This window comes from Coturnix japonica, chromosome Z, assembly GCF_054131305.1.
Source record: "Coturnix japonica strain WE chromosome Z, WE-NBRP24, whole genome shotgun sequence".
NCBI lineage: Eukaryota > Metazoa > Chordata > Aves > Galliformes > Phasianidae > Coturnix > Coturnix japonica.
Genome location: NC_140702.1, coordinates 30,694,147 through 30,713,713, shown reverse-complemented (window position 1 = coordinate 30,713,713; position 19,567 = coordinate 30,694,147). Strand labels below are relative to the sequence as shown.

The 19,567-nt window shown below is 40.6% G+C and overlaps 1 protein-coding gene across 6 annotated transcripts in view; it reads left to right on the top strand.

Annotated features, from left to right (window-relative positions):
* NRG1 (neuregulin 1) overlaps nt 1-19,567 on the top strand; it is a 170,371-nt gene that overhangs the window by 36,332 nt on the left and 114,472 nt on the right. For 2 of the 6 annotated variants that reach the window (XM_085528914.1, XM_085528916.1), the window contains exons 3-5: nt 1,066-1,190; nt 8,433-8,483; nt 11,413-11,463. In XM_085528914.1, the coding sequence (XP_085385040.1) occupies nt 1,066-1,190; nt 8,433-8,483; nt 11,413-11,463 (227 nt within the window). The remainder of the gene's footprint in view (nt 1-1,065; nt 1,191-8,432; nt 8,484-11,412; nt 11,464-19,567) is intronic. The other 4 variants (XM_085528919.1, XM_085528918.1, XM_085528921.1 and 1 more) reach the window with 2 other exon arrangements.

The window sequence follows — 19,567 nt, the reverse complement described above, 5'->3', positions numbered from 1 at the left end:
CTGCTCAGTGGTTCCCAGGAGGGGTTGTAAAGGAGTTGTAAACCAGTTGTAAAGTCTAAATGAAGAGCCAGAAAGTGTTGCTGTGGTGAAGCAAAGCAGCTCCCCAGACACTGCTTAGCTCAGCACCCGTTGATGTGACGAGGAGATTTTAGACTGAGGAAATTCTGCCTCCTGGGGGTAATCCTCAGTGTTAGGATAGGCTAACATAGGTAAGCCTGTGTTCATACTCTCTACTTAGCAACTATTCTGTGGATAAATGAAGGGGGTTTACTACAGGCAAAAACTTCCACAAAGCACTTATTTTAAACAGAAACAAGGAAGGGTGGTAATTTGTATATTTTCCCCAAGCTAGTCATTCTCTGCAGTCTAGGTAATGGGATTATTGACATCACATGAGTTGGGGACCCCTTGAATGACACCAGAACATGTTCTTACCAAATTAATGAGCAGGCAGGAGTTCTGCATTTTGAAATCTAATCTCAAAACCTTGGAGACTGATTAAATTACATCTCTGAGCCAGGAACAAAATGTAGCTTCATGCAAATTGTGCTCTTGCCCATAATTTTTTGTTAGTGCCGTAGGATGATTTAGTATTGGAGTTTCAGAGGTTGTTGAAGAGAGTGGTGTGTCCTAATCTCATGATTATTTAGTCAAATGTTGAAAGCTACAGTACTTACACGGAACTCTGCTACTGCCAATGTGAACCTGTAGAAAAGGGTAATCTATCTTAAAATTACACCCATCTCCATGGCATCAGAATAGCTAACAATTTAGTTGAGGAAGTAAGGCTATTTTACAGAGATTTCCTTTAAGAACAAAGCCTCCTCTCAAGCAGAAAAGCATAAATAAGCATCTTTAATTGAGTTCATTAATACGCCTGTTTTCCAGCATCTTCTAGGAAAGAGATTTTTTTTTACCGTCCTTAGTTAATCTGTTAATGTTAGTGTTAATCTGTCAGAGTATAAGAGCGGAAAACAAGAATCTGTTGAGGGTAAAAGTGCATTACTTGATGCAGTGGCTGTTAGTCCAATAGAGGAAACTTACATACTTTTTGTCATTTCACAGGAAATACTCTGAGCTTCATATTTATAGAGCCACATTGGCTGACGCTGGGGAATACGCATGCAGAGTGAGCAGCAAACTGGGGAACGACAGTACTAAAGCCAGTGTTATCATCACAGACACCAATGGTAAGGCTTGGCTCTTTATTTTACGACTGTATTCAGAAGGACATTCACTTTTCTGTTACCGGGGCAAAAGAGTCTGAAGGAGGAGGAAGATGTGCAAGTGAAATGGAAGCAGAAATGCTGAGAACTGTTAGTTGTGCTGAGAAAATGAAGCAGGCCTGACTTGGCTGCTCTGTCATTGAGATGCTTGGCTTTCCTTACTCAGTCAAATGGGATGTCTCCTGTGGATCTCCTGTGGCTCTTTCTGTGATAGACTTCCCAACATGAAGTCTAAGTCACATTCTAAATAGATGAGATGAGAAGATAATGAAGGAAAAGAAATATTTTAATTCTTGTGGTATATATGAATAGCAGAGGCATGAGAGTCCTGTAAGGGAGCTTTCATTTACCATAAACAAATCTTAATCTAACTTCTAAGCCAGAGCTCCCCTTCTGTTCCATTCACATGGTTCTGGTTGCCACAAGTTTTCCTTTCACAGATGTTGATAGCTTTATATTTTTTTCTCAATTTCTACTGTAGTAGAGACAAAGGCACACAATTCAAAGGCAAGAGAGTATCTTAAGGCACCTTCACATGCATCATTTTAAACTTTTTTTCAAGAGGAGCAGAGATTCTTAGTTACCTGAACAATTTTAAATTATTGTAGACTTGTTAATCGTTTTTGCAGAACTCCTTCACTTCATTTCACTGATAGTAACTTCCAAATGCTCCTTACAGAATTTAAGAAGTGTTTTCTTGTACATAAATGTTTTAACAGTGCTGTTTCTCCTTGCACATGCATTGAAGCCTGTGATTCAGCTGAAATCTTCTTTCTTAACTGTGACTCTGTCTCATGTAGTCCTGATAATTCTGTATGTAGCTATTGGTGAAGTATCAAACGAACATGCTGTCATAGGCAAATGAAGAATATGTTCTGTGTGTACATGAGATGAGTTTGAAGATGATGTTGCAATGGAAATTAAGCAGTGGTGCTTTTTCTGTTCCACATTGTGCCCTGAAGCGGGATATAAGCATTTCAATGAATAGGAAAACAAATGTAAACCTTTGCCGGTGGGATTTGTCTTTGGATATTTGCTGTTTTGTGGTCACATGGTGATTGCTTGACTGTATGCACATTGTGTATTTGCTATTCTAATTCATTAACTGAAGAATCCCAAGTGCTACGATTTCACATGAGCTGTCTGGTATTATAGTCATGATCAGATGTCTGGAGACTCATATAAAAGATCAAGTGTTATTTACTGGAATGTTATTAGGAGCAAAAATGTGTAGGTGTTTCTGTGCAGCTTAGTAAATGCTCTTGGTTTCTATGAACACAGTTTTTGATTGCTCACTAGCTGCTTACATGGAAAGCTCCCATACTGTTTCCAAGGAATTGGAATTTCCAAAACTCGGCCTGGGCAATGATACAAATAAAGCAAAAAATGTGTGGGCATTCTCCACTACTTCCTCAGAGATGGAATGGTGACCAGTGTGGGGAACACATAGAGAGGACTGCATTCCTACTCTGTGACATGAATTTTTGAACTTCCCTTTGGGCTGTCCTGAATGACAGCAAAACACTTCTACTGTAGAGAATCAGTAGCCTGGATTTGTACAAGAACATTTGCAGGCAAACTTTTCAATGTGAATTTGTAACTGATATGTTAGAATTTGTCTAATCTTGTTGTGAAACATAAGTTGTTTAAAACACCATCATGCATTGCAAACAGGGAAAAATTGGATCCAAACTAAACATGGCAGCTGGCTCTTTTCTGTGAAGATCTGAACTGGAAACTTGGTGATATCTGAACTGAAACATCTCAGTGACATTTGATAACCTAGAAACAGGCATGGCAGCCTTCACTGGATGATTAAATCAATCATGCATATTTGGTTGCCACACATACACTTGAGCCCCCTCTGCTTACTGCTTCTTATAAATTACCAGTAAAATAGTTCCTAATTTTTCTCCTAAGCATGGTATTTTCCACCTGGACTTCAGGAACAGCATGGGCAACGTCTGGTGACTTAAGAGCAATGGATCCCTAAGGCCTCAGAGGGCAACATCTGCTTTCCAAACAGGGACAGACCCCCTGCACTGGTGACCTTCTCACCCCTTCTTCCACTACATTCCCTGACCTCTTCCCCCTTGCTGGCTTAATGACTGATGTGGGATCCAAACTCAGTAATGAGCCCTGAAGGACAGCCATTATTCAGGTCCTGTATATGTGTGGTCCTGCTCTGTTTATGGAGGGAGAGGGAAAGAAAGGAATTGAAGTAGAAAAATAAATAAATAAATAATTACATAAATAAATTAGCTCTTATTTTTTTCCTGCCAATGGGCTTTTAGAGAAGACTTTAGGGTCTCAGACAACCCAGGAGCCAGCTGTAGAAAACTATAATCTGAGATATATATATAATTACCCCTGAGAAGGGTGAACCTCTTCTGGCTAGAGAGAAGGGTTGTTGGCCTTCTTTGTGAACCTTACCTTTAATTAGGCACTTTGCACACACTGTTGTCACCTGCATGCTCACCTGGTTATGCTTGTTCAGTTGCCCTGCTGTCCATGAACGATTAGATCCTCCTTTTCCTTTATGCTGTGTACTTTAAGATCGAGGGTAAATAAGGAGATGATATTTCTGGAAATTGGGTTATTTTTCTTTCCACTAATATATTATTACTTATCAATATAAAAATTCTGGGGCAAATTCCCTACATTTTTTTGAAAGTTTATCTATTTTGGTTGACATTTTCTTTGCTGTTTTCCTACAAAAGGGAACTCTAGAGATAGATCAGAGATCTATCTAGCATTGTGCCTTATCTGTAACAGCATACAGCAATGAATATAAAGAAAAGTTACATGAAAAATAAGGCACGATACGTGACTTTTTTTTTTCCCAAAAAAAGAATAGGTAAAAGACACACCTTTTGCACTAAGGCCATGCATCTGAAAATGACCGATTTCTATTCCCTGTACCAAAGCATAGAAAAATGGGTATTTCTCAATAAACCATTGTAAAATTTCCTCTTTTTCTTTCCCCTTCAGTGAGAAATGCACTTCATTTTTCCTTGATCTAACACCCAGGAATGATAACACTTACTTTCTTAAATAGTAATATAGTCAACGCAATAGCTCAAGTCTTTTTTACTGCTACTGTTATTATTATCATTGCTGTTAATAACAGTTGCCCTGTTTTTTCTTTTTTTTTCTTATGCAAGTTTTCACTATACATGAACACACCTACAAACACACATGCAGGATGTGCACTATGTTTTCCTACACAGACTTTCCTGTAACATTTCTCCTTCTAAAGACACATTAAGTTTCATTTCTAGAGCCAAATGTATGGATAACAAATGCAGCAAATGTAAAAATAGGTAGGAAAAATCTGTTTAGCATTCATATGAACAAGTAGTGGGAGGTTTTCTGTTCTCTTTTAAATTTCTAATGAGTATAAGTTGCCCACAGGATATGAACTGCATTCTTAATTTCATTCACTCTTATTCATGTATGCTCCCCTAAGAATGATTGTAATTGATGTCAGTTGAGAGCCATGAAGTACTCCTGGAGTTGTATAAATCGTACACAGGTTTGGCTGTGTGATAATAGCTACTTTTTGCAACCTAATTTGTCTCTTTAGTCGGGCAAAGGATTTTTGCAGTGAACTTCTTTGTGGCCTTTCTCATGAATATAAGACCTTAGCTCAATGAAGGACACTGAGAGAATTATTTCTACCACTACTAAAGCTTTTAACTACCTGTTTGAAAACTTTGTCACAAGAAATCTTATCTAGATAACTAGGTAAGTGACCTCATTTTTTCAAGTGTAGAGTGTGAAGGCTGAATCCAGTGTCAGCCTTACACTTTAAAACCCATTGACCTAAATCTTTTGTCGCACTAAGGAGATTTGTTGTGCTCAGCATGGCTCAGCATGCAGAGGGGTGGATTCCTGCAGAGATGTTTCAGAAGTCAGCAGTCTTCAGTGTTGGCAGCTGCTGGATTGTGGCAGGGTATTGTGTGTGTGCTCATTCTGAATGTCTGTGCAAAGTGAGCTGATATCATTAGAATCATTAGTGGGGTGGCTGGAAAAACCTTGCCTGAATTGAAAGGAAAAGGAAGTGTTCAGATGATAGTTACACATAACTCAGCTGCGGGCAGAGGTAATCCTTGGTAAATTCATAAACTACAGAGGCTATGGCCTGATAAAATCCTGGTTTTGCATCCTTATTGCTTGCAGCACTGCTAACGGCTCAGAACTGTGCAGTAGCCAGAAGAGATCTGATATTCATCATCCATTAAAGTTTAGGTTGTGAGCATAGTCCTTCTCTTCTAAAGGTAGACAGTAGCTGATTTTCAAAAAGATGACAGAGAAACAAGTAATTAAAAGCAATTTCTTGCATCTAGTACCCATTGAGCATGTGGCCAACTGTGAAACATCTCAAATGCAAGAAAAGTCCCTTCCTACATATGCATTTATCTGAGATTTGATGAAAATGGGAGTGTTTTTCATTAACATAGTTACAGGTTTTTTGTGTGTGTTTTTTGTAGTTTTTTGTTGTTGTTGTTTGTTTTAACATGGTAGGCTGACATAATTGGTCATATTCTCAGCAGGTGCAAATGAGCATGCCGCAGATCAGCCTCAATGGTTTTGGCCCCAAAGGCGAGTGTTGCCATTTCCCTGCCTGCTGAAGAACAAGCATCAGATGTCCCAGATACTTCCCTTTTCTCTAGATATATGGCAGCTCTGTGTCTGACTGACAAAATCAGTGCAAAGGCCTTAAGTCACTAGCAGAAAATAAACCTCAGGATGACATTTTTGCAGCTCTCATTTGAATCCCCCTCAGAGCTGAAGTTGTTGTCCCTGTCAGGGTCCTCAGGGCCATCCTGGAAGCTGGAACCAGAACCCATGAGATCAAACCCTCAGTTTACTGAAGCAGGCTTTTTGTGCCAGGCCTCAGGCAAACTAGCAGAGGAAAAACAGGCTGAAAGGGCATTCAGGGGGCTCTTCATAAAAGCATCTGTATGGCTGTTAGATATTCGGTTATCACTGGAAAAACAAAAGTCTCTCCTGAGCAGGAAGACCTCTTGCCTCCCTGAGCAGTGCTTGTTGCCTTGGCTTTGAGCTGTCCCCACAGCAACCCAGGCAGTTCTCCCTGCCCAACAGGACAGATCAAGATGCCAAGCTCAGCAAGAGTGCAGCAACTTCCTTTTGTGTTCAGAGGGCTGTTCTCCATCTCATCATAAGTGACAGAAGGAGTTGGAGCTGGTCAGAGTTGAGGACATGGGACTGAGAGACTGCAGCGATCTGTCCCCTAAAGCATCCCCCATAAAAGATTTCTTGCTCATCCTCCCAACATTTTTCCCTAAGTAAGCTCCAGCACAAACATATTCAGTTTCAGGAAATGGCACCTTGTGAAATCTGATCACTTCCTAGAAACTCCAGGGGACTGGGATGGAGCACCTGAGGTTGCTGCTCCTCGTGGGGAAACAAGCTGTAGTCTCCTTTTTATCACTGTGTTGGTGAATAAGCACTACACACAGTTTTTCAGATGTTAGCATCCACTGTTAATGCTGCTAGTATGAAAATTGCTAACAAGGCTTGCTAACATGTGACAACCATGTTTTCCAAACATCTCTCTTGACACATTTCTGATGTGGGGGGCTCTGTCTGTGTCTTTCACCAGAAGGAGTACTTAGCACCTGTGTTTTAATGACACAGCCAAGTCTAGGGAGGCAGCAATAAGAAGGACTCCAAAAAGCTCAGCACAAGTACTAAATGGAGCATGGTTTCTTTAACTGGGAAAGAAAAGGTTGCTCCAGTCATGCCAGATGCTGAGCTGCTCAGCTGTCAGACCTGTTCTATCTCTGTTATGACTAAGAAAGGTTAATTGCTCAGACACTCTTGGTGCTCAAACGCAAACTGCCTCTGCAGCTGACAAATGGTCCTGAAAGCTGTCTGGCTATGGGCCACTTTGTTCCAAAACCTAGTGCAAAGGTTTTGACCTTAAAAATGTTACTGATGATACTCATTTCCATGCCACGCACCACTGGCTATTAGGGAAATGCTGCATAACACGTTCTCTCTCATTAATGAGATGAAACTAGGTTCTGTTGCCCAGACAAACAAGATATTTGCCAAAGGAAACTGGACCAGAAGGGAAAAAGTACTAACAAGATAGAAACTAACATGCTGGCTCAACACAAGCTTAATGATAAGGATCCTGAGGGGAAGACAGTTGGGCCAGGTTCTGTCTCTGTTCAAGACTGTACAGACTGAAGAACACGAGCAGGGGGCAACAATCCAGAACCAAAGAACACAGTAAGAACCTTTCTTAAACTGCTTTTTCCTATGTCTCTTTTGCAGCTTTTTCTAAACTATTTTTTTTTGTTTGACCTACCAGAAGATTCTTGGTGTGCCTTAAGGATTCAAGGCAAGACCACTTCCCTGGCATTTGTGTCCTATCTCCAAACATGGAACTCAAGTGTGTGCAGCAGTACTGAGCTGCACAAAAACTGAAGAAAACTGAGATGCATAGAACTGAGGAGTAATTTGTTCATACCCAGGGAAGTCCATGTGTTTGTGCCTTGGGGTGTCAGCAGCGCACAGGCAGGTAGATGATGTCATTAGAAAAAGAGCATTCTAGAGCAAGAAGTCTATGGCATTGTTTCACTGGCAATAGCACATCTCCATAGGACCAGGACGGAAGACCAACTTTTCTCCTCTCTTCAGCAAAGCAACTGATTTCCTACACAGCAGTCATCCCATGGGAGGCAGGATTTGCATGTGTGACTTTGAAGATTTCACTGAAGTGGCAAGTGACATTATTGGATGTACTTAGCAGCAATTGAAGTGATATGAGCAGGAACACATCTCTGCAAAATTTAACTCTCTAGAAGCGTAAGGAGTGAATACTCACTCTGATGCCTTCCAGAAGCAGAACCATCTGTGTGATTTCTCCTGTTGCCACTGATCAGTTATTTCCAGAGAAGAATGAAAGACTGATCGACTGGCTTCTTTGAGAAGTAACAGTTTTTTTCTTCAGTCCCACCAGCAGACACCACTGTTTTTCTTGTTTCTTTTTTTTTCTCAAAAGGAAACTTTTGCAAGTTGATGTCTGGTTGCAGCCTCTGCAACTGAAACAATTTAAGTTTGCTTCTTTGAGCTTCTTTTTCCTCTTTTCCTCCTCCATTTTTGGAGCTGATTGCTGTTAGAGGAACACCTGGCTCCACATTATAACTTCTTGCCTCTTATGTTTTCCAGAGAGCACCAGCAAGATACCAGTATCAACAGAAGGGACAAAAACTTCTTCACGTAAGTTCCATTAATAGAGTCTTCCTCTCTGTTTCTCTTTGTTTCTTCCTGAACTGCTTCTGCAGCTGTGACACTGCTTCTTCTTATCACCTGCATCAATTCATCTGCATCCAGAGCCTCAGAGCCTGCTTATGATCTTGAATGCTGGATCTGCTTCAGAGACTAAGAGGTGAATGAAGAAGGGTTAAGCATACCCATTAGTATCCTTGAGCTGTATTGAGGACTATAGCATGGCCTGCAGTTGTCAGTCTGCAAGCAGCCCGAATGAAAGTATATTGGAGCTGTTAGGACCCGTGTTTTAAAAAACACTTGTTGCTCCTATTCCTGTAAATCCTAGCAGCTGCTCATGAACTTGAGCATATGGATATACTGATGTTTCCAACAGAAAGAATGCTACCTAGACTGCTCTGTTCTTCTGGGCTCTAGGTAGATTGCCTGATAGCTCTTCAGGATCTGTGAAGGTAGGCACTGTCATAATTTAACTGCTTTCAGAATTGCCTTTGGCATAATAGGAGCTTTCCCCAGCTGGTTTCCTTTCAGGCTGGTGGAATTCTGCTTTCAAGATCCCACTTGCAGTTATATATTTCACACCTCTAGAGCCACTCCTGGAATGACCCCAGTGAGAAGTCACTTTCATTATTTTAATGTTGGAGTTACTTCATATGTGGTCACAATTCCAACACTTATCTCTACTACTGAGTTTGGCCGAGGAAGCTGTGGATAGGCATGTGTAAGCCGAGCATCCCAAGGATTTACAAGATGCACATATCCTGCTTGGCAGAAAGGCTGGGGTCCTGCTAGTTTTTTGAGAAAGCTATGTCTGGCAGAGACAGGTTTTAGTGTGAGATGACAGTGTTTGTGGGCTAGATCAAGGAAAACAGTGTGATTGCCAGATTTTGCATTTAGCATGCCTGCAGTCTTCCCTTTGATGCATCTGCGTGTGTGGCGACCTACTTCTGAAATCTTGGCACCAGTGCCTGACAGAAAAGCCATTGGATGTGCCCATATTCTTTCATGTTCTCAGCGGGACCTGTCACCAGTACTTCACTGGGTATCTATAAGACCACATAGCTAATAGCAAGTGTCCTGTAACCATTGGAACCATTCTTGTTCAAAGAAGGTGACGTGCTGGTCAGTGACTCCACTGTGCTCCCCCTTCTGCAGCAAGAATGCAGACCCTGCACTTTACTCCCTTCTTTCCCATGAAATATATTTCTTGTTCATGAGTGGTCTCTTTCCTTGCCTGAGCTCCTTCCAGTGCCTGCTGTTACATTACTGCTCTCTTCTTTGCTGCTTTTGTTGACTGGAGGGAAGGACACAGGCATGTTCAAAAGGCTGTCTGCATTCCTGATAAATCCGCTGCATTTGCAAATACAGTGCCAAGTGGCACATCATGCTGTTGGCTTGAAGGAAAGCAGAAAGCAAAAAGTTTGATGGCTGCATGTTGACGTCTTCTAATGTTCATCTCTGTGGTGTTCTGAATAGGTCTTTGCTATGTGGCTGGGTCAGATACCTGCTCGGTGCCAAACCCAGCTTGATGCCTGGGCCCAGACCACTTCAGCTTTCTCTGCCACTGCAGCATTCTTCTGCTGACTGATTATGTCTGAGATCTTGAGCATTGCTTATTTTTTCCAGACCTTACAAATACAAATAAGTTATCAGTGTGCTGCTTCTCCAGTTGGAGGTTGGCTGTTGTGAATGATGATGTGTATGAATCACCAGGTGTTGATAGGAGGGTTTACAGAGTAGTCTTAGCTTTCAAGTATGGTTTTACATTGGCTAAAAGCTGACTCAGTTAAGCAGCAGGCTCACCTTTTCTGTCTGACGTGACATATTGCTAAATATTTCACTAAAGAGTGTGCCGTATGCTTCACCTTCTCCTTCGGTTCACAGGCTGGTTTTACCCCTCTCAGTGGCATGTCACATTGCTGCCTTGAGCTGACTGCTCTCCCTGCAGATACTTCCTTCCACCTGACAGCACTCCTGAAGCACGCACCTGAATTCTTTCTTCATGCATAACACTACATTCTGATGGACTCTAAGGCAGTGAAAGCCTGTGCAGCCACTCAAATGCCTAGTCCTGTTTTGCTGCATGGTTCAGTTTCTTACAGTGCAGGAAGTTCAGCCCCTAATCAAGGCTGGCATGCTTCTTTCATTAACTTTTCTGAGTGCTTCCTTTGTGTGATTTCTGCTGAGGTCTGTTTCCTTCAGCTGTCCTACAAGATTATTTGCCATCTTGAGAATTGTTCTTTTTTCTTTATTTGCAACCACTTCTGGTCTGGTGCTGTGTCCAGTTTTACTCTGGAGCATGTCCTGCTCTTCCTTCCAGCTACAGCATTCTCCAGAGGTTGTAGCACTCAAGTACCTTCTGTCTACTAAGCCACAGAGGTAGTTATCCATAGTTGTGGAGTTCTGACTGCCCATTTGGAGTTAGGAAACTATAAGCAGCTAGTGTCTCCTGGGTTGGCTTGGGGATCTTCAAGACCTTCTGCTTTCCACTTTTCTCTGATGCTGTCACAAACAGCTGAACATTTTGCTCTCTCTTTGCCAGTTTTCTCCTGGCCTTCTCTCCCAGGACTGTGGAACATTTTTGCTGTAACTGATTATTCACAGTGTGCCTAGGACACACTGTACCAGCTTTGAAGTTCTTTGCTTTTTGGACCTATCTCATTTTTTTCATCTGCTTCAGTGGGTTTCTGATTACAGCAAAAAGAGAAATAAAAAAAAAAAAAAAAAAAAAAAAAAAAAAAAAAAGAAAGAAAGAAAGAAAGAAAGAAAGAAAGAAAGAAAGAAAGAAAGAAAGAAAGAAAGAAAGAAAGAAAGAAAGAAAGCCAGCCCTTTTGGGGGAAAATGTTTGTGCTCCTCCATTATAACAGTGTAGCTGTGGCTTTATTCTTACAACTCTGTCGTTACCTTCTGTGTGTTGCAGAACCCACGCTTAGGATACAAGCTTCAACAGAAGGAACAAATACTTCCTCCTGTAAGTACATACAAGCTGATTAAATCACTGCTGTCATTGGTGTTGCAGTAGGTAGGGTGTTGACCGTCTTCTAAAGCATGAAGTATTGGTAGTTGCCAGAAATGACATATTGGTGACATAGAGCAGTGTTATCATCAACAACAACTGTTCCAGCATTGCTATAAAATACAGTGCATACTCTATAGCAAACTATACATAGATGCCCTTAACTTAAGTCTCATAGCTACTATAGCAGCAAAAGAGGAATGATCAAAGCCAGGTCCCTGGATGCCAAATTCAGAATATTTTTTGGTATTCTCTATGGGATGGAGGAGATTTATTTCTATGGATTTTCTTCTCAACTGTTAGGCTCATTGGTGTTTTAAGTCTGTCTTGAAGGAATTTTAGAAATCTAATAGGTTATTTAAAATGATCAAAAAGCTTTCTACCAGCAAGGTAAGAAAACTAATGCTCTTGGTCTTCTCCTTCCTCCAAAGCATAGCAGCAGGAAAGGCAAGAGTATTTCCTGGAGCGTTTTAAAACAGTAATTTCTTTCTGCTTTGTTCTCAGTTGAATTGGTGTTTATCAGAAGTAATTGTATCTGACTCACTAAAATAAGTAATAGAAGAGAGAAAGCAGCACTGGATATTGCTGTCTGTCTGTCCTGTGTAGCAGAGGTACTACAGAGCAGGAGGGAGCTAACGTTTATTGTTAACAGATGTGAATGTCTACTCACACCATGCAGCAGTGAGGGAACTGAGTAAATGGACTTGTTCTAAAGTTGCTCAGGGCTTTTCTGAATTTCAGTGGGACATGTCTGTGCTGCTCTTCTCACTGTCAATCTTGAACAGCTACAGGAGCTAAAATAAACTGTTTCCTTCCACTTCTCAGACAATGGGTAGATGTTTCAGAGAAGGCACTGACATAGTCACTGTTGACTAGATGCTAAGAAGGGCCTGAGAACAGCAGTGATTAAGTAGGCACTCTGCCCCAAGCTTTCACAAATGAACACACGTGTCAGGCTTTGCTTTCTTAGAGTTCCAGCAACAGATGTATTCAGAGCAAAAATTTTCAAAAAATCCTGTCCCTGCCAGATGCTCCACAACAGACAGCACAAAACTGAAGGTCCTTTACCCTTTTATGTGCATACGTACTTCAACTCCAGCCTGTTTTGAGAGCGTGAGCCTCCATGCTAAAGTAAAAGAGATGAAAAAAAATGGTGCATTTCCAGTTCCACACAGCGGGCTGATGTGTGGATAAAGCAGTAATCCAAAGGAGAAGGTGGAAAGTTTCATAAAGTGAGACTTCTTGAGATGTGATTGCTAACAATCCCCCTGTCAGGTAGAAGTGATTCCCACCTTCCCTTCCACTGCATCCCTAGAACTCTCCCATATGTCCCATACATATTTCTTTTTCATGGTGTAATACTGAAACCTAGGTTGAAACTTTCATTTTCTGTAACAATTAAGTTGTCTCTTTTTTTGTGTTCCCAAAACCAGGGACCAGAGAGATCATTCTTAAGCACATCAGGACAGTATGAGAATGGAAGGCATTTTTTGTCCCATTGCTTTCAGGGCTGCAAATATCAAAAACACATCTCTTATGATCCTGCAATTTCCTATTGCTCTGATGTTGCATTGAAAAAAGTAAATGTGAGACTTCACTCTAGTGCCTTGGTTTTATGGCTTCAGTCGACCATATTCAGAACTATAGAAGGAAAACGTGTTGGTCTTTTTGCTCTTCTGGGAAATATTATTGAAGGAATCATGGCTTCTTGCTGACAGGCAAAATAGCGTATGTATGGCAGTCCTCCTTTTCTTTAGAAAAGTGGTTCAAAATGTTACATTCTTGTTCTTTGTAAATTTGAACATACCTGGAAAAAAAAAATCAAAAGAGTGAATCTTCCTGTTTTAAAATGATTAGCACTGCATACAACCTCCCAGTGGAGGAATGCTGGCAAGAATATGTGTGAGGGAAAGGAAGTGGTGGGCTGCAGGTTGTCTGTCTGTGGTGGTCACATCTCCTGTTGGCATAGGAACTGTCTGCATCACAGTACAGGTATGCAGACCATCCATAACACAGTGCCTTAGCTTACTGTTTCTAAGAATGACAGCAGTTCTGAAATCCATGCTTAGAGGGTTAAATTGAGTCAAGAGCTGAGTGTTTTTAGAGGTAGGAAATAAAGTTAAAGGGAGCTGAAACTTGTGGAAGTATGTTTCAGACAGGTCATCAGGGAGGGAAGCATTTACTTAATTGCATCTTGCAGCATTACCTTCAAGCTACCGCTTATGCTGCCCGCTAAGGAGCTGCTCCTTAGTGTATCTGCAGAAATGCTTACTCCAGCAACAAGCCTAGGTGTCTTGTGTAGCCTACCTGCTCCAAAACCAATACTCAGTTCAGACTGTCCACTTGTGCAGAATGGTGAGCCAACATCCAAGAGAATGGATCTGCTTGGAACATACTCTTGATTTTGTAGCATGTTAATATGATGCCTTGCTGGGGGACATGAGCATTGGTAGAACAGGTGGAAATCTGGCCCCACCTTGTCTATGGCTTCATTTTTGGAGGAGTACAGATAAAGTTGCTTTAGCTTTTGGTTGGAGAAAAGACCCACTGTTGGTCTTTGTCACATAGGTTAATTTAACCTTATTTTCCCTCAAATTTTTGTGCAGGCTTTTAAAACCTGTGCATATTTTTTAATCTTTTAATTTTAAAATAATTCAAAAAATAAGATTTAATGGAGGAGGAATGTTTCGGTTAGGGCTGCTCATCTCTTCCTTCTAGATTTTATGATTTGTAAGCTCCAGGCCTGGCACAAGAAGACACCTTCTTAATATTTCATATTCTCATTTCTCAGTAACAAATGCCACCCTGCATTTTAAGTGGAGAGCGGATACAGCAGACAGCAATACAGATACTTTTTGCTTGTCACATATTCTCACATAAAATATTGAGCTGACTTGTAAAAATATTCTGCACTGACAAGGAAAACCTGCTTTGACATGGTATTTAAAGTCATTGGTTTGAGTCTTTTCAATAGGAATATTTTGCATCTATGTGGTAAGCAACCTTACCAGTAAATCATTTGTGTCCTACAGTTTTAGCAGGCAAATTCATTTTCTGTTAGTTGTAGTAGTCTTTCCTTCATCTGCTAAACTGAATGCAGTCTTCCTCCTCGATATTGGTTTATCTATCACCTCACATAGTCCACTTTCAAAAAAAACATGTATTTTGTTTAAAAACCATGCAAACTTAAATCATCATGTCTAGAAGACAGAAATCTTCAGCCCGTGGTTTCTTGTAGCTGTTTCTCGTGTCTTCAGGACCTTATCCGATCTTTAGATCAAGGAAATGCAGAGTAGAGAATGTAACTACACTCTTAGGACTTTCCTGCTTTCTGAGGTCCATGTGAGCTGCAGATCTTTTAAGACTCAGCATGACTTGATGACCTTGCTGAATCCCAAAGTGTAATATGTGCTGAGCTTCTGCCCTAGCTCAGTTTCTTCTGATTCTTTTGGCTTCATTTTGTTCCGAGTTTGGCAAAGGTCTATTTCTAATAATCTAATAATCCTTGCTGCATCACAGTATAAGCGCCAGGAAAAAGCAGGACAAGCAGCCTAGCTGCTGAACAATGTGTTGCACTTCTGTCAACTCAGAAGAGCTCCCCTGCTTTTTGCTGTGAAAACCAAATGTACTGGTAGCATCTCAGTCACTTCTGAAATGGAACTGCCTTCAAGTGAAAAAGCAGAACGTTTTAGGAACACCCAGTAGCAAGTGCAGGTCACTTGGGACTGGAGTGAAGAGGAGAACGTTGTAACCAATTGAAAGAGCTGAAGGAATGAAAATGGTGGAGGCAGTTACTGAAGTTGCAGTTATGCTAACACAGCAGGACTCCAGGACTCCCCACTCCTGCTTGTGCAAGGATTTAGTCTTACATCCTCAACTGTCAGTATTTAACTGATCCATCTCATGGGCTCAGAGGCTCTTTCTTCAGCAAAACCATATATCTGATGTTTTGGTGGGGTGGTGGGTAATGGGAAAGCACTATACTAATTCACGTATACTGCTTTATTCTTTATAGTATTTCTTCATTTATTGTGGATAATCATCTCTGGAGAAAATGCTTCGCTTTAGTATGAGGATACAGTAGATGAGTGAGGAAAATGTCAGATAAATACTTCTCAAGTTGTTGTTTAACAAGGTTAAGTCTCCCAGTTAGTAGAATGCCGCTTAAATTGAATGGATCCCCTGCTAAAATCCAGTGTAGTGTGCAGTATTTTCTAATTTCTTTCTCCACAGCGGGCACTAATCACAATGGAGAGCACAGTGGTAATCTTGGTACCATTATGATTTAATCTGGCATGACAAATCCTGTTTCCTGTGTTTAAGTTTTTCAGATAGGGCAAACTAATGTGAATAGATAACATTTCCCAGAGATACAGCTTTCAGCCATCGTATGACTCTGGTCTAAGAGTGCTGTGACGTTAAATGTCTGTTTCCAAAACACATAATCTTGCAGGGTTCTCTGCAGTTACATTTTCATTTCCTTGTTCTTGGATTGGCATTGAGGACCTGAATTTAGGCAGCTCAACTGGGAAGTCTGGGCACATCAAACTTCTGAGTCGTTACTGCTAATAGAAAGTCAGTTCTCTTCTGTGTTCTTTTGGTGTTTTTCAGTAATTTGTTTTTTGTTACATTTTGTTTGGTTTTGTTTTCATTTTCCTTCAAAGAGGTCCTGGAGGTCAGAGGCAACAATGAGTATGAACAATATTAAAATTGGAAGAAGCTGACATAACAGTCATAAAAAAATAAGTGGGACAGTTTATGGAGCTTTAATAGAGCTACAGAGTGGAAGGGTTTTAAGAACATTGTCTTTAGCAATCTTTGTATTTGTGCATACAGGAATAAATCTATAAGGCCAGAGCTTGCCTCAGCATGTGTATATGATGAAGCAATAGTGTTTTCTGTATAAGGATGCACACATATGTAGATTTAAAAAGTATGTATGTATAATGGTGAAGGCAGTGGTTTATTTCAGAGCATGATTTCTTAATGTAATGGATTTCATCCAAAAAGCACCACCAAGCATGAGGCAGTCCACTTCACTGTTAGAGGTGTTGTAGCAGAGCCTTGAGCTTGTGTTATTCCTGCACAAATTTTGCAGACACACCTCCTGTTACCTCTAACTTGTTGTGGATCTTCTCTCTCCAAGGTTCACTTTCTATCATTAAGCAGGGATCATGAGAACTAAAATGTTTCTCAAAACCGCATTTCTAAGCTTGTACCTCAAACCCAACTGTAAGCCTCCTCAAACATGTATCTTTATGGGAGGAAGGAAAAAAAATAGCCTAATTCTCTTCACTTTCCTACAATGCTGAAGTTACCTGCTCTGTGTGCCCATTGGAGACCAAAATCAGTATCTTTCTGGTTTTCCAGCTTAACCTATGCTGACCTGGGAGGATGCAAGCTTATATCATAGGGACATGTCAGTGATCTGGTTTTGGTCTTTTGGTTGCTGTTTCTTCCATGGGAAGAAGTCACTGTTGCTGACACTGTGCTGAAAACAGGCACTCAAAGCTTCCCATTCTCCGTCTGTTATACCCTTCAAGGGTATTAACAGTGAACATAGTCTGTGGTATTGGATCAGTCTTCTCTAAACTTTCCTTCTTTTATTACATTTTCAAGGCATTAAGGTAGTTTGTACTGAAGGAAGCTACCAAAAAGCAGTAATAGTAGCTGAGATGTGGGAACAACATGGAATATGTGACCTTTACAGAAGCATACTTCTATTTTAGGCACTCTGGTGAATCAAAATATGCCCTTAACTGGGCTGAAATCAAGAGTGTCAGTCATTTGTAGGAAGGCATAAGGGAGCCAAAAAGCTCAGAGCAAGTGTGAAACAAAGGAATATTCACAACAGACAAAATAAATAAATAAATAAATAAAAGATTAATAGTGCTACATGGGTACTTACTTTGTCAGAAGAGAACGCATACCTGGCTTTCTTGGATGGTGTGTTCTAGGCTTTCTATTCTACACTCTCCCAGGGGAGGTCTTAGGCTGCATCAGCAGAGCCAGTCTGGCATAGCAGGGCCCTGCGCCATGAAAGGTTGTTTCAAATTAGTGGTCTGGCGGTGGAAGCATCTGTCATAAGGCAGAAATGGATGTAATGTCTGATGCTTTATTTTCATGCTGAGCCTCCAATTCACTCAGTTCTAGTAAACCACAGAAGGCAAATGCTGTTGTCTAGGAAGAAGGAATAAAGTTTCTTAGAGAGAAATAAGGGAAGGGAAGATATTCCTCAGAGTCTTTTGATTGGTCTCCTAGGCTCTGCTGATTCCTAAGCAGGAATCCAGACAGCACCTTCCAGTTTAATAACTGGAAGTGCCTCCACATTCAATTGGATTTGTTTCTAAAAGATAATCACAAAGGATTACACAGCAGTAGGTAAAGAAACAAAAACAAAAAAACAAACAAAAAGTATGCTATTATCTTAATAATAACTTGTAAAGTTTATGGCTTTGAATAAGTTCCAGTTGCTTAAAAATAACTCCTCAATAAGATACTTCTTAAAAGACCCAAACTGCATGACAGATGTGTTACATTTCAAAAGCCATAGACAAAGCACTGTGTACATAAATGTGATCTTCTCTTAACTGTATGGCTTTGAAAAGCCATCACTTTATCCCTCATTAGCTTCTCCATACAGTGTTATGTTGCAGTAGAGACTCCACTTGGACTGTAGCAGGTAAATGAAAAGCAATTATTTTCCTTCATGCTGCTATTCTAACATATTCTAACAGTGAGGTGGAAGCCAAAATAAAGCCTCAGGAAGAAATTATCATCCCATCTTTCATGTTCGCATCTCTTCCAAATTGCCTCTTGGTAGCCTCTCCTAATTGGATACAAAGTGAGAAAGTTGCATCTCCAATGACGTTCATTATCAAAATGTTCCCATAGGTTCCTAGTGGTTTCTGCTCTTCTTGGCGTTCTTCTGTACAGCGATGAGAACAAATCACTGTACTCACTGCAGCAATTAGAGAGGAGCTTTTTACAGCCATCTTCTCTCTAGGTGTATATCTTCCTAAGTATTTAGTGGTAGTTAGCTAGTCAGAGAATTGGAATTGTATCTGCAGTAGTGTAGAAATGCATGGTAAGGAGCACAGAACATGCATTTTAATTTTTTCAAAAGGAAATTATGCCTTGGGTGAATTATTATTTATGATTTATATTTGCATGATGCATGATAGTGTGTTGTTTTGATGAATATAATATATTTGTATTTCTCTATGTGTTTGAATATTTATATACTTACATATATATATATATATATATTTATATGCCTAAACAATGCAAAGACCCCAGTATTTCTTTAGATTTTCTTATCCTGACTGCCCACTCTTAGTGCTAGTAATTGCAACTTTATTACAAGTAAAAAAAAAAAAGCTCAAAGGTGTTAGTAATAATTCCTGTTAGTCTCAGCATCCAACTCTCTGAGATTTATTGGCAAAATAAGTCCAAATTTTCCCTTCTATAGGGAACTGCTTGTTGCAAGGAAGAAAATTCCATTGACACCCATTTCCAAGCTACATCAACCCTACTCCTAGCTAAAATAGCATTGGGCATTTCTAATTTGTGGTAGGTGTTCACAAAGGTAAAGCCTATGGTGCTAGGTGAAGGGAGGCCCAGGAGTATTCTGGAGCACTGGAGCAGTGTTTGCCCACTCCATCATTGATGTGCTTCCTTGTGTTATTCTGCCCCCATCAGCTGCTGCTTTCCAAGGCACTCGGATGACATTATAAAGGATTGTATGCATTGAAGCCTTTCACAGAAGACAGTATGGGTACCATCTCACCAACTCATCTCCATTCACTCTAATAAGCAATCCTATCACATTATTCCAGCAGATGTTGTAATTCCCAAAAACTCCTAGGTGCCTTTATAACATTCAGCATACAGCCCTGTTCTGCCACCCAGATGTGCTAAGGCACAGCTTTCCCACAGTTTAGATGCTGCAACATGAAAAAACCACAGATATAAAATGTTTGTAGTGAAGGGCTGAGCTGCAGCAAAGTAGCGTAAGATGCAGATGTAGGCAAGGCACAGCACTTGCCCTTGGACTGAG